This window comes from Saccopteryx leptura, chromosome 9, assembly GCF_036850995.1.
Source record: "Saccopteryx leptura isolate mSacLep1 chromosome 9, mSacLep1_pri_phased_curated, whole genome shotgun sequence".
Taxonomy (NCBI): Eukaryota; Metazoa; Chordata; class Mammalia; order Chiroptera; family Emballonuridae; genus Saccopteryx; species Saccopteryx leptura.
In genome coordinates, this window is record NC_089511.1 from 72,852,336 (window position 1) to 72,868,315 (window position 15,980).

A 15,980-nucleotide genomic window follows, 5' to 3' on the forward strand; every position below is an offset into this window, starting at 1 on the left:
GGAATTGCACTGTGTTGCGAACGGTTGCCACAAAGGGGACCAGCCTGTCGCCATGGGCTGTGGCAGCTCTAGATGCTAAACAAAAGAGCTCAGCAAGCCTGGGAGGGAGTGCGAGCTCGTTACAGCCCAGTGTTTTAGGTGCCCTTATGGCGACGTTTTGTGAAAAGGAAATAACTAAACCTTGAGTCTAGAGTGAGATGTCTATGGCAACTTACCCACCATCTAAATTAAATGTTCTTCAAATATGGCATACTGAAAAGAAGATATGATCTGCCTCCAAGTCCTGTCCAAATGACCTGAAGCAATTCACGGTCCTGCTGAGCCTGTTTTTCCATTGATGTCACTGGGAATCAAGATGACAACTACGATATACTTTCAAGTGCCAGAAAATACTGCATCTCTCCACCATTACACCCTTCCCATCACCTCTGTGGTATTTTAATGTATCCACATATCTCAACTGCCCTAGCAGATCAGCTCTGAAATCAGAAAGTCAACAGTTCAGATCTTGGCTCCACCACTTCTAGTCATGTAACCTTGAGAGGTCAGTCTTCCAATCTGCAAAACAGGTCTCTATAGCTAGTACTCACTCCTAGAAGTTTGGAAAAATATGTGTAAAACAGTGCAGTGCTGGCGTGCTACAGAAGTCCACTTCAGCGCCATTATCGTCATCAGCATATGTAGTGGCAACAGGAACTTTCTCTGACCCATTATCCTGCCCAAGATGGGTGCTCCATAAACCACTGAATCAGGACTGTTCTAGTTTACATTTAATCAGGGAATTAACTGGCAGCTCAAAGACCTGGAGAGCTGTGTCCCAGCAACCTTAGGAGTTGTTTGTTACTAAATGCAAGACCCAGGAGTCACAAGCCACACTGTAATGAGCTCAGGAGTTGACACCATGTACGTAGGTGCTTAACAAGCAGTCCTGCATGAGGAAGAACGAGGTGCCCAGAAAGAGACCAACAGGACCACAGGTGAAATGCTTTTAGTAGTTCATGAAATTGGAGCTACAGGTTGATTTCCCCCCAAGCCCCATAATGCTGCTGTTCAAATTATTTTTGGAAGGCATCTTTTAGAAGAGCCGCCTTAAAACCTCCTTTACTAGAAGAGGGAGGAAGCAACATAGCACCAAGTTTCCTTCTCTGAAAGTTGGGGTACAGGCCTGACTGCACCCCTGCTCTGCTGTCTGCCAAGCTGAGACTCTGACAATTCATTTACACCACAATTACCTGTAAAATGGGGAAAATCAGAGTGCCCCTTTCTCCTGAACGCTGTGAAGATTAATGAGAAAGCGAAAGCACTGAGATTGCCCATTACCCAGGAAGCTGATTTACACATCACAGCGGTGAGCTGGAAGGGACAGATGATAAGGAGAGGCAGTCACATTCTAATTTTTATACTTTGGCAAATTTAATTTTTTCTCCTATTACCTTTACAATCAGAAAAAGGAGCCCTGGCCAGGTAGCTCAGTTAATTAGAGCATCATTCCCAAAACGCCAAAGTTGCAGGTTTGATCCCATCAGGGCACATACTACAATCAACCAATGATGCATAAATAAGTGGAACAAATTAATGTTTCTCTCTCTCTCCCCCTGCTTCCTCTCTCTAAAATAAATAAATAAGAAAAAGAAGTTAAACATCAGAGTCTGTTTGAGGAGACAATGATTGCCCAGCGTGGCAGAGATGGCAAGTTGCTCCCTGCATCTATTCTTCACTCAGATACACACATGGCTATCAAGATTGAAAATGTTTCCCAGCCGCTTCTGTAGCATGCTCTGGCCACGAAAACCACATGCTGACTGATGAGGTGTTAGTAGAGGTTATCACACCTTTAAAGACAAGTGTGGCCTGGCCGGTGGTGGTAGAGCAGACAGACCATCAACCTGAAATGCCGAGGTCCCAGGTTCCGAACCCCAAGGTCACCGGCTTGAGTGTGGGATCATCAACATGATCCTATGGTTGCTGGCTTGAGCTCAAGGTCACTGGCTTGAGCAAGGTGTCACTGGCTCAGCTGGAGCCCTCTGGTCAAGGTATGTATGAGAAGCAATCAATGAACAACTAAAAGTGACACAACTACAACTTGATGCTTCTCATCTCTCTCCCTTCCTGTGTGTGTGTGTCTCTTATGCTCCAAAAAAGAAAAAGAAAAAAAGAAAGACAAGTGGGCCTTTAACAATCATGACAGACCAGAAACAAAGGGGCTAGAGCTCAAGGACGCGGAACATCAACCTAGAAAAGGCTCCAAGTTCGTCTGGGAGCAGAACCACCGTACCAGCCCTGGACTGCCTGGCTCCTAAACTTTCTATGACAGATAGGAACAGTTCTATCATACTTAACCTCATTCTAGAGCTCATTGTTGTCTGCAGTCAAACCTAAGCATAACTAAACACCAGTTTAATCATCTACCTCATTTACCAAGAGTCTCCAAATGACAAGTCTTTACTAAGGCTTACCTCCAGTGAGGATATTTAAAAGCCCTGCGTATACAATGTATTTACCAAAGATTTTGAAAGCAATCTCACAATAAAGGGGACCTTTTCTAGAAGACAGACCTTCGCTCTATTTCTTAAAGCAATCAGTCTTTTTTTAGCCATACAACATATGGTTTTCCTTTTAAATATTTTAGGTAATATGTGCTAAATACTGCTCAAGTCTGGCTACCAAAGAAAGGATAACAGAAATGCATGTAGCCTCCCAGTAGCAACAAGCAGAGCAAACATTCCAAAGGCAGTGGATCTGCCCTCTGGGTAATGTATCACCATGGCAACAGGCAGGTTGCTAGGAAACCAAGAGAGGATAACCCCAGGAGAGGCAGCATCTACCTAAGGTCCCCTGCATTCTGACATTTTCTCTGAATTCATGCACTTAGATCCCAAAGAACAAGAGATAGTGCAACACACTCAACACTGACTACCTGATCCTAGCTGGCGCACAAGTACATTCCACAGCAAAGAGCACTTGTCTTTTCTTTACAGGATCTTGCTTTTGAAAAGCATTCTGCAGAGGAGAATAAAAACACTGCCCGTTTAATCATTCGGAAGAACATACCCTCAGAGGCAGCCTGCCTTGAACTGGAGAAAGGTCCAAATATTCCTCTTATCACAAGAGAAACCCACAGCAATAAGCTATCAGGCTCACTAGGCTGACATCCCATCACTTCTGGCCCAGATAAGCTATATTTGTTATTTAAGACAAGGGTTCTTTCTTCCCTGCTCCTCCTCTTCCACTACTGCCTTGCTTTTTAATTTTCCTCACAAAGATCATTTTAAGGCAAGAAATCTATCTACGTGGAGAAAGCAACAGAGTCCTCAGGCAAATTACCTTGTGCATTAATTGAGACACCGAGGAACAAGAATGCAATCTTTTTTTTTTTTAGTATTTTTCCGAAGCCAGAAACGGGGAGGCAGTCAGACAGACTCCCGCATGTGCCCAACCGGGATCCACCCGGCATGCCCACCAGGGGGCAATGCTCTGCCCATCTGGGGCGTTGCTCTGTTGCGACCAGAGCCACTCTAGCACCTGAGGCAGAGGCCATGGAGCCATCCTCAGCGCCCGGGCCATCTTTGCTCCAATGGAGCCTCAGCTGTGGGAGGGGAAGAGAGAGAGGAAGGAGAGGGGGAGGGGTGGAGAAGCAGATGGGCACTTCTCCTGTGTGCCCTGGCCGGGAATCGAACCTCGGACTCCTGCACGCCAGGCCGACGCTCTACCACTGAGCCAACCGGCGAGGGCTAAGAATGCAATCTTATTAGCTGTTATATAGCATAATTAATTTTCAGAAAAGAAACACCTATCTAGTTTATTTAAGAGTATTCCACTCCAATATACACTCCTGCTAGCAAAGTTTTTCTTCCAAAATGTCAACCTATCAGGTGATGATCAGAGGTAAACTTAAAATCACCCTTAGTAAGAGTCTACCACAAAGGGACCCTGAAGAAGTGACCCCTGGCAGTATTGCTCAGGGTCCAGTCAGGTGAACAGGTATAGGCAGGGGTCATACACACACCAGCATGGTTCGAGACCCAGCCCAGGATGCAGCTCAGGGTGATGCAGCGAGCCAGAAACTGCCACAGGCCCTATCTGAATGCTGCTAAATGGCTGCGTGGTCTCTGAACACTTGTAGAAAACAATGATATGCTTAAAAAAAGGATTTCATGCAAACCCCACTAAAGAAATTCAGTGTTCTGGACTGGTCCCACATGACTGTTTATTAGTTTCAGATACATGTGTGTCTACTATACATGTCACTTCTGACAAACTTTAGTTACTACTTAATTATACTGCCTTCATTTACAATGCCAAAATGTAAAATTCAGACCACAGCATGAGTGAGGGCAGATATTAGACTGCCCCCAGTATTCTGGTGTAAGATTAAACCAATGTTAAGCAAAATGCACTCACAGCAAGCAGTGCTGGGTACACAATCAACTCTCAGTGTCAGGCATTATGATGCCTGCAGTTCCCACACATCAGCTACACCAGTGGTCCTAAATATGGTGCAGAGAACCCTGAGGGTCCCAGAGATCCTTTCAGGGGTCCCTGAGGTCAGAATTCTCGTACCACCACCAAGATGTTAGCTGCCTTTTCACCCATTCATTCACAAATGTGCAGAAGAGTTGTCCCAAGGCATGTGACATGTGACACTGCAACAGAATGAGCGCAGAAGCAGCTGAGTCTAGCCAGGTGTCAATAAGATTGCAAAAATGTAAAACAAGCCAATCTTCTCTCTACATGTGATTGTTTTAGAAAAAAAGTTATTTTTCATAAAAATTATATTAAATGTTATGGGTTCTTTGGGTGATGAACACACAATATGGTGTAGAGAAGATGTATTGTGGAACTGGGCACCTGAAACCTGTACAATTTTGTTAACCAGTGTTACCCGAATAAATGCAATAAAGAGGAAAAAATATATATCAAATAAAACAAAAAAGTTATAGGCTCATCATTATTTCCAAAAAATTTCTGCCTGACCAGAGGTGGCCTGGTGGATAGAGCGTTGACCTAGGATGCTGAGGTCCCAGGTTCAAAACACCAAGGTCTCCAGCTTGAGCGTGGGCTCATCAACATGATCCCATGGTCTGGCTTGAGCCCAAAGATTGCTGGCTTGAGCAAGAGTCCAGCAGTGGGCTCAGCTGGAGCCTCAACCTTCGTGTTATTCTGTCCCTGTCTGTTCCCCCTCTTCTTGCTAAGAAAAAAAAAGCAATCTCATCAACTTAATTTATGAGATGGTAAATATCAACAGATACAGCCCACACAAACAAAAGCTCTTTGGGGTCCCTCAATCCCTTATATGTATATAGGGATCCTGAGAGTGAAGCATTTGAGAACCACCAAGTTAAACACTTACAAATAACTTCTGGAAAAAAAGGGAGAGGAAATAGCTTCCTCAATTTATAGCTGGGTTCCCTTTTCAGATTTATCTCAAATCAAAGCCACCAGAGTATCTAAGTCATGTTAGATTCCTGTGTCCCTACCACCCACAAAAAACCCTCTCCCACAGTTTTTGAGGTCCCTCTAACTAGGACATGAACTACTAGAAAGCCCAGCGGTCATACGAAATGACCGCTGTTCTAGATATTATAAATTGTAATTAAAATGATTTGTGCAAAGGTGTCTGCTAAATCAAACTGAATTACCCAGGGCAGGCAGCGAGGACGCCCCTTTGCTTAGTGCCCCACGGGGTTTCCCCCTTCTACTTGCTTAATTGCTTAAAGTAGAGTGCAATGAAGGAAACCACTTGCAACATTGAGAAAATCCTTTCTTGCCACAGTCAAATCGATTAGTTTCTAACTTGAAGTTTAAGGACTGACAGTGTTAACATTTAATATTCATGTCACCAGAGGAATGCTCAAAAATTAAAGTTTCTCCGTTTGAAACTGTTTTAATCCTTTTTGTGTTTCGGTCAGCATTACTCTGTCGTTTTTTTTTGCATTTCTCTCCTGCCTTTGTTCAAGGGACTCATTTTGTTGAGACAGGCTTTTTTGTCTTGCATCTGAGGCAAGCCTTGTTTCTCTATGCTCATCAGTCTCATTTTGCCGAGAAAGACGCATTTGCTCTGCGACTGAAGCAAGCTTTGTCTTTCTCTGCTCAGTGGTTTCGTTTTGTCGAGAAAGCCGTTTTTGTGCAGCTTTAGCTCCTTTTCTCTCCTCTTCAGTGCTGTATTTTCTAGGAGGCATTCTCAAAAGAAATTACGTTAAGACGTAGTTTTTATGTAAAACAAATGATTGCCAATGCAAACAAATGTTCACCTTCCCCCTGACCGTGGCAACTTCACCCCATTGGCTAGTACAGTTACGCAAGCAACCAATAAGCTATCAGCGACAAACAGACACTTAAGCCGCATATAATAATAAAGATTAAAAATGTCAAAGTTTCACTTCACCCGAAGTCACCCTTGATTTGTCAACTCTTAAACACAATTTCTTAAAATGCATGTCAGTAAATTAAATGCTTTCATTTACCTGTGATACAGACTTGGCATTATTAACCTTTAAGCGTTATGCACACCAACCTACCAGCACCTCCTGAGTGAAGTCTACTTGGCTACACCTCACACCACCATTCAGTAATGCTGAGATCTTACTGTGCTGAGCACTGTTGTACATGCTGCAGATAAAGCAAGGGATCAACAGCAAACAAATGTACCATATAATGTGAGAGCTATGAAGAAAAACGAAGCAAAGCCAAAGAAGAGCAAGACTAGGGCAGGATGGCATGACCATCACAGATAGAGCAGTAGGGAACTCTGCTACAGCAATATCTGAGCAGAGAGCTGAACGGAGGGAGTAAACCACGTGGGTTATCTCAGACAGAACACAAAGTGCAGAGCTTCTGAGCAACAATAAGGCACAGGGGTAGGCGTGGGGGCTGGGCAGCAGCCCTGATCTGATGGGAGGAATGGAAGTCAGTTCTGAACGCCAGGGCCAGATGTCATGTGACCTTGCAGGACAAACTTCAATTTTTTCTTTAATTTTTATTTTTTTTTAGAGAGAAGAGGGGTGGTGGAGATACATGAATTTGTTGTTGCACTGGTTTATGGATTCACTGGTTGATTCTTCTACATGCCCTGCTGGAGATCAAACTTATAACCTTGGCATCTTGGGACAAACTTAACAAACTGAGCTACCCGGCCAGGGATCAAACTTTAAGTTCTTAACTAGTGAAATAAGAAACTACATGAACCTACATACATAGGACAGTATGCCATTACAGCTGCTAAAGGATATTTTTTTTGCTATAAGTGACATCTCTAAGATTGGCCAAAAGAACTTCCTAGAGTATCTCCTTAACCTTATTTATGAAGTTTCAACTAATGTAAATTATTTCTTTTCAAAAGCAGTATCTATCCAAATTTGGCTAGAATTCAATTTTAAAATTTAGAAATGTCATTATAATTCATCTCACTTCTTGAGACACAGGAGTCCATCAACAGGGCTAAGCTAAACTGACACATCCATACAATGAAATACTCTGCAACTACTTTTTAAACAGCTAGGAGGCAGGAGGAGATTAAGAAGATATGACAAGGCCGGTTGGCTCAGCAGTAGAGCATTGACCCAGCATGTGGAAGCCCCTGGTTCGATTCCATATCAGGGCACACAGAAGTGACCATATGCTTCTCCTCCCCCTTCTCTCTCTCTTTCTCCCTCCCACAGCCATGGCTCGATTGATTCAAGCACGCAGGCCTCAGGCGCTGAGGATGGCTCCATCAAGCCTCCACTTGTGCTAAAAATAGCTCGGTTGTGAGCATGGCCCCAGATGGGCAGAGCATCAGCCCCAGACAGGGGCTGCCAGATGGATCCAGGTCAGGGCGCACGACGATATGACAATAAGTGCAATGCAGTAAAGTGAATTGGATCCTGGAACAGAATATTAAGTGAGTGAGAAAATTTGTAAAATCCAAGTGAAGTGTGCAGTCTAGTGAACAGTACTGCCCTGATGTTAATTTCTCCTGACAAACACACACTGGTTATATAAGATGTGAAGAGCAGGGGAAGCTGGGTGTAGGGTATAAGCAACTGTACTATCTTTGTGACTTTTTTGTAAATCTAGAATTATTCCAAAATTTGAAAAGTTTTTTTTACAAAGGTAGTTAACATAGATCTATCTGGATTAGCACCAAATGACCTCTAAGTATAAAAAAAAAAGAAATGCAAATGAAGACAACTCCACCACTTTACTCTTATCAAACTGGCAAAGTTTAAAGTTTGACATCAAATGTTAACAATTCAAGTGAAAAATGCATATTCTGTGGGAATATAAATTGTCAAAATCATTTCAGAGACTAATTTGGCAATTTCTAGCTAAGGTGAAATACTTACACTCCACAACTCAACAATTCTGTTCCTAGGTATAGGAATGTCTGTTCATGTGCTCAAGAATATTTATAGGCCCTGGCTGGTTGGTTCAGTGGTAGAGCGTCGGCCTGGCGTGCAGGAGTCCCGGATTTGATTCCCAGCCAGGGCACACAGGAGAAGCGCCCATCTGCTTCTCCACCCCTCCCCCTCTCCTTCCCTCTGTCTCTCTCTTCCCGTCCCGCAGCCAAGGCTCCACTGGAGCAAAGATGGCCCGGGTGCTGAGGATGGCTCTATGGCCTCTGCCTCAGGCGCTAGAATGGCTCTAGTTGCAACAGAGTGAGGCCCCGGAGGGGCAGAGCATCGCCCCCTGGTGGGCATGCCGGGTGGATCCCGGTCGGGCGCATGCGGGAGTCTGTCTGACTGCCTCCCCGTTTCCAACTTCAGAAAAAAAACAAACAATAACAACAAAAAGAATATTTATAGAAGCAGTTTGTAACAGAAAAACAAAACAGTAATAATCCAAATATATGTCTATCAACAGAATAGAGAATAAGCATGATATAAATGGAATATTATACTGTGGGGGAAAAGAAACATTTATGCATTATCAACATGGATGACCCTCACTAGCAAAAAAAAAAATACTAACCCAAGAATATATACAATATTTGTAAAGTGTTTTACATATCCAAAATAAAACTATACAGACTACTGAAGGTTACATTATAGCTATAAAGACTTAACCTAGGAACCAGGTTAGTAACAAGAGGCCTAGAATCTAAGAATTCAAGTTATCAGGAGCCAGCCCTGATCTGCTCTAGTAAAAGCCGAGTTTGGCTACCTGTAGAACAGACTCCCACCACCCTAATAACTGCTAACTACCTACCATGGTTTGTTTTCCCGGCCCACTATTTATGTCCAGTACATGTATTTGTAAGCCAATTTATTTTTGTTTTATTAAATTTACAATATCCTTCAAAATGAAAGACCAGGAGATATTACAAAATCAAGGACAGAGAAGGGTTGCTGTGCTGGTGGGACATGGACATTGACAAACACAATATTGTTTTTATTTGTGGTACAGCAGCCAACCTTACAGAACTCACCATCTAAGCCCTGTCATACAGCAATTTATTAAAATCTCCCTGCAACCCCATTATATAGGCTTGATTACAGTCTCATTTACAGATGGGGAAGCAGTTTAAGTAACATGCCCAAGGGTATACAGCTAATGTCAGTGATGTGATCAAGTTAAAACATCTACTCCACAGTGTCATCTCAGTCCTATCATAAAGAATTACAAATTCCACAAGAAACATGAAATTTGGGTAGATTATTTTTCAATGTACAAGCTATTATGCATGGCATAATTCAGTTATTTTCTGGAACTTCATGGAACAGAAAGTAAAGCAGTTAGTACTTCTGCAACAACCAAACTCTTCACCCTGATCACTATTGTAAGGTCGGTGGATAATGGGGGATGGTCACTTGGGAAACTCAGACCTGCGAACTTTGGCTAGGACCGCCCACAACCAAGCACGCCAAAAGAGGCTTCACAGGAACCGTTTGGAAAAAAGCGACCGTCTACCAGCCAGTGGGATTTCACCACGTCATGTTAGCCCGACTTCCCTAGAGGGACCCCTTTAAATATCTCCCACGCGGTTTAATCCGTGCAACTTCCTTGGCCTCCATCTTACCTCGGGGCCAGGGAACCTTGCCGGGAGGGTTGCGAGCTCTGTACTCAATAAAACCTTTTGTTATAACACACTTGGTGGCTCCGAGCCCCTTCCTTCCTTCTCGGTGGGGAACAATACCTTACAACTATTACTTACCACTGTTTTAAAATGGTTAAAAACAAAAAACTACCAGGCAATGTAATTAGTATTCTCTTCTGTTGATTTAAAAAAAATAGAGAACTTTCTTTGTGGTGGCACAACCAAACTGGACCCAGAGAGCAAGGCTTAGGGCCTGACACCCAGTAATCTAGAGTGCCCACTGTAGAAGGCTGCCTCTAAAAGCCATGGCACAAGAGCAGCTTGGTTTTGGCCTTGAGAGCGCCCCGTGCCTTATTCGGTGGTTTTCCAAGCCAACAACACTCTGTCCACCCTTCCTTCCTCTTCTCCATTGTCAAGTTCCAGCCTGGCTATTCCAGTTTTTTTTTTGTTTGTTTGTTTTTGTATTTTTCTGAAGCTAGAAACGGGGAGAGACAGTCAGACAGACTCCCGCATGCGCCCGACTGGGATCCACCCAGCACGCCCACCAGGGGCGATGCTCTGCCCACCAGGGGGCAATGCTCTGCCCCTCCGGGGCATCGCTCTGCTGCGACCAGAGCCACTCTAGCACCTGGGGCAGAGGCCAAGGAGCCATCCCCAGCACCCAGGCCATCTTTGCTCCAATGGAGCTTTGGCTGCGGGAGGGGAAGAGAGAGACAGAGAGGAAGGAGGGGAGGGGGAGGAGAAGCAAATGGGCGCTTCTCTTATGTGCCCTGGCTGGGAATCGAACCCGGGTCCCCCGCACGCCAGGCCGATGTTCTACCACTGAGCCAACCGGCCAGGGCCTATTCCAGTTTTGAAAACCAAGAATATGGAGGAACAAGTTCCAAGTTCTCCTTCCCTTATTCTTTTTTTTTTTTATATATATTTTTTTGACAGAGACAGAGAGAGAATCAGAGAGAAGGGCAGATAGGGACAGACAGACAGGAACGGAGAGAGATGAGAAGCATCAATTTTTTGTTGTGGCACCTCAGTTGTTTATTGATTGCTTTCTCATATGTGCCTTGACCGTGAGGCTACAGCTGACCAAGTGGACCCCTTGCTCAAGCCAGCAACCTTGGGCTCAAGCTGGTGAGCCTTGTTAAACCAAATGAGCCCGCGCTCAAGCCGACAACCTCGGGGCCTCGAACCTGGGTCCTCTGCATCTCAGTCCAACGCTCTATCCACTGCGCCACCGCTTGGTCAGGCTCTCCTTCCCCTATTCTTAAAAAATCCACTCAATCCAATACCTTTCAACTCCCATAGGAGGTACAGGATATACTTATCAAATGTAATTAAATCACTTACCAAGTCCTTGACTGGTTAATATAAATAAACCCTTCATGAATTTTCAGTCAAGCTGATTTTCGACTGAAAACTGATAAACAGGGTATTTATCCAAAATTACCTGGCAAGTGAGAACTAGAATTCTGCAGCTATTCAGCAGACTGACATAAATTCATGTCTTGGATCATAAACAGCAGTAACTATCAAATGAATATATATTTGTACATAATACATTCTAGCTTCCCTAGAGAGCCTCCCTGCCTGTGTTGGGCAAACACCATCCAGCTGGTTAGCCGTCACATGAGCGACAGTAGCAATGGCAGCCTGGTTCAATGAACAGGTCCCCCATCCCCCGCACAGAACTGCTTTACTTATGTCCCCTCATTAACCCTGGACTAGCCATCTTAGCTCCAGGAATCACCCAACAATACAGCCTTACTGTATGAGTCCTTAATAGGAAGTTCAAAAATAGCAGATAAATGTTTACATCTAAGGTGCTAAAAGCTAACAAAGTTGTTTCCTTTGGGGCAAGTGAAACTGCAGTGAATGGAAAGACAAAAGGGACTCTGTTGCTGCTAATGTGCTACATCCTTAACCCTGGGGGCTGCTTATGGTGGTCGCTCTAAGTTTGTAAAAAGTGAGAAGGCTGGTGTCCATGGAAGGATATGGGAAGAGCAAGCACTGTTAGGAGTCCTGGGTTCTAATCCTGACTTTGCCAGTAAACAGCCTATGATTTAGGCAAGTCACTTCCGAGGGCCTTTGAAGCCTTCATTCCTTAACAAAGTGGTGAGATTAGTCTCAAATTCTTTCAGTATACCATCACTTCCCTTTTTTTCCAAGTAGGGAAAAGGAAGGAATGGCTGCGTCTCTACCATGAGGATATCATTAAAACACAAACCATACAGCTTCTCCGATTCAGAGTGACACTGTACTATACAGCAGCACCATGTTGGAATGGCGTGTTCTAAGTACCTCTCAGAGAGCAGATGGCTGCCATCACCATGGACCTTCATTAACAATATCAACAATAGAAATTTTAGAACAACACTTCCAAAAAGTCAGTGGAGTCAGCTCTGTCAAGCCAAGTCAGCATCCATACACTGTTATTAGCACGACCTTGGCATAACTCGCCTAACCGAATGGCAGCAAGCAAGGCCATTATAACACATTCCCATTTATCTCCATACTCAGGGAAATAGGACTCGTGATCTGGTTAATATTCTGATTAGCTAAATTCTCATATATACCAAAGGAGGATTTTATATTTCCAAGGAATCAATTAAGTCCCTTTTGGGTGATCTGAGTGATTCAGGACTCTTAAAGGTCTTGTGAGGAGTGACTCACTGCCTAAGAACAATTATTTGATACTGGGGGGAAAAAACTGTTCTCAATCAATATAGAAAATTTAGAGAGTAGCATTAATTTATTACATCTACCATGAAATAATAACAGAATCAACCCCAGTGAGAAATAAATTTTCTTCATTGACTATCAAACCAATAATCTTTCTTTATAAGCAGATAACCTTTCATAGTCTACAAGTAAAACTAATTTAAGAGCTTGGTTTAAACCCTGGCAGGGCAGCTCAGTTGATTAGTGTCACCCGGATACACCAAGGTTGTGAGTTTGATCTCCAGACAGGGAATATACAAGAATCAACCAATGAATGAATAAGTAAGTGGAACAACAAATGGATGTTTCTTTCTCCCCCTTCCTCTCTCTTAAAAAAAATAAATAAAACCAATCAAAAAAAGAGCTTGATTTTCGGTTAAAACACATCTTGTGAGTTGCTGAAAGCTAACATGAGGAAATACCTTAAACCTACTTCATCTGTCAGTGTCTTCTAAATTCTTTGGTTTTCCATCAACTCTCAGCCATTTTGTTACTGTTCATTAAAATTTGGATGACAACATGATAGCATGGCTAGTCTCTAAATTATGTAGTTAATAAACAAAAAGTGAGGTTGGCCCTAAAGATCAGGATTATTTCCCTCACTGAACTATTATCTGAAAACACTCAAACCTGTTTAAAAATTAAAATCAACGTTACATAAATTAAAATCTGGCTCCATGACTATCAAACTACAGAATTTTGATTAAATATTTCAACCTCACACCTTTCCCTGTACCATGATGCTTTTAAATGTGGGTAAGATGTGAAGCCAATAATTAGGGGGAAGGGAAGGTCACAGTGGCTTGGGGAAGGCACGCAGGCTCCTCTGAATTCCAGAAAGACAGTGCAGCTGGTTCCCGTGCGTTACCTTCACAACCTGCAGTGATTTTAACAACCAGTACTATTTCAGGGCAACAAACAGGTGTAAAAATACTCCTATGGCCTGACCCGTCGTGATGCAGTGGGATAACGTGTCGACCTGAACACTGAGGTCGCCAGTTCAAAACCCTGGGCTTGCCTGGTCAAGGCACATATGAGAATTGATGCTTCCTGCTCCTACCCCTTCTCTCTCTCTCCTCTCTGAAAACTGAATAAAGTCTTTAAAAACAAACAAAGACAAGCTTGTACGAGTCTTTAAAATAAATATACTTCCCTTTAAAAAAAAAGAAAAAGAATATTCCTGTGCACCTGCGTTGCAAAATCATCCGGATCAAAAAACCCGTATGATCTTCAAGATAGAATCAAGAGTAAACACATACATGTACAAAGATAAACATCAACACAGATGGTATAGTGTACTTTTATGCTTCCTGCAACTTCAATACCCTTAAAAACTAGGGCAACCTCATGAGGTCGACGGACAAAGTGTGTCCAGCTAAATGAGGCTCTATTCCATTTCAATCACGTGCGCCCAGCACAAGAACAACACAGCTGCTGGAGGGCTCACCCTACAGACTCACCCCCATAACTGGAAGGGCAGCCTGGAGGCAAGGCCCAGGGGGCCCTGCCGCCCCGGCACCAACTGGAGCCCTGAGGGAGAAGCCACCAGCCTCGCCCACTCGCCCCGACCCGATGCCTAGGCGTCCTAACCCGGAGCTCTTCGCCGCCCGTCTCCCAGCCAACTCCCCCGGCCCTCTCGTCAAGCAGCAGGTACCGGCGCAGCGCACACGCCTGCGCAGTGCGCGCCCCTCGCCAACCCCGAGGGGGAGCGGAGGAGCGAGGCCCGGTACAGCCCGCTCTAGCCAACGTTCTGCAGGGGCAGCCCTCTCCGGGCTGGGGGTCCAAGGGCTTACCCGCGCCCAGGAGGCTGGCCAGGAGGACGAAAGCGTACATGACGACGCTGGACTCCGCAGTCTGCAATGCAGAGCGTCAGCTGATCCTCCGCGGATATAAACCTCCCCCGCCCCGCCCCGGCCCAAGGCCGCCTACTGCGCAGGCGCAAGCTCCGCCCCTGCCGGGCCCTCCGGAGCTCTCCCTGCAGCCTGACTCAGCGTGGCATATGGCGCTTGCGCGAGGGCAAAAAAGGAAGAAGGAAAAAAAAAAAAAAAAAGGAAGAAGGGAGAGGGTCACGAGAGGATGGGAGGGGGACTGGAGAGGGTAGGGAAGGGAGAGATTGTGAAAATGAAAACTAACAATTGAATAAGTCAGCGTTTGGGATTATATATTTAAAATATCTTTTAAGCCTCACTTTTTTTTCTATGGGTCACCATTTTCTATTAGTACCATTTTTCAGATGAGAATCTATCCTCAAGAAAGTTCTCACAGTCAGAATTCAAAGTCACCACTCAACCCACACTGATGATTTTATAGTATTTACCTGGAGGGGTCAGTGTGTAGCTTCCTTCTGGGCCCTGCCTTTCCTCTTAATATTTCATACTTAAGTCGCTTTTCTTTCCCATGAGTCCCAGACAGTCTTCTCAGTATCAAATACACTCCCTCCCAAGATAATACCATGGTTTGTGGACTTGGAGGAAGTGGAGGAACGAGATTGAAGAGTAAGACAGAGGATAGGGAAATCCTCAGCCACCGGAGAAAGGAACAAGAGGTGAAACCTGAATTTGAGAACCCTGCTAAAAGTCAGCCAGGGGCCTTGTTGAAGAAGGAAGAGGCCTCATCCTGTCCAATTCTTGTCTTATTTCAAGATAAGAAAGACCTGGGCGACCTACACAAAACCACTCAGCTTCTACCTATGGCTGACCCTGCCTAGTATGAGCAGAGGGATAACATCACCACCCCACCCCCACCACCCAGGGACAAGTACCCACAAGCCCCAGGGAGGGAAAAGAGGGAAATACCACCTTTAAGGGAAAGCCTTTAAAGGTCAGTTAGTCCCAGTCCATAATTATGCCAAAAGGGAAATAGGCCTAGAAAGGAAAATAGATTTAATAAGGTCACAACCTACCTGTTCAGGGCAAACCCACGGGTTCCATCCACCCCCCACAATCTGTAACCTCTGTCAGGGGCAGCTCACAGAGGTCTCAGAGGCGTTGGTTCCCCTCTTCCCTGGCCACCCCCAGGTTGCGGCTCTTCCCACTGCAGAGCTGGATGGGGAAGTATGCACCACAGTGGGTGATGTGAAAGGACTGAATAAAACTGGGAAGAGATTTAGTCTAGACTGGACACCTCACCGGTTGGCCTCAGTGGCCAGATAAAGACTGCATTGCTGCCTCACCTGCAGGCTTTCTAAATCATGAGGCAGACCACCCCCACTGCCAGATAAACCCAAGGGAGGTGGGCAGAGGCGGATTAA

At 44.6% G+C, this 15,980-nt stretch overlaps 1 protein-coding gene across 1 annotated transcript in view; it reads right to left on the bottom strand.

The window, feature by feature from the left end:
- Positions 1–14,661, bottom strand: part of PSAP (prosaposin) — a 35,708-nt gene extending 21,047 nt beyond the window's left edge. The window contains exon 1 of the mRNA XM_066348120.1: positions 14,524–14,661. Coding sequence (XP_066204217.1) covers positions 14,524–14,563 — 40 coding nt within the window. The 5' untranslated portion in view covers positions 14,564–14,661. The remainder of the gene's footprint in view (positions 1–14,523) is intronic.
- Positions 14,662–15,980: the final 1,319 nt, after the last annotated feature.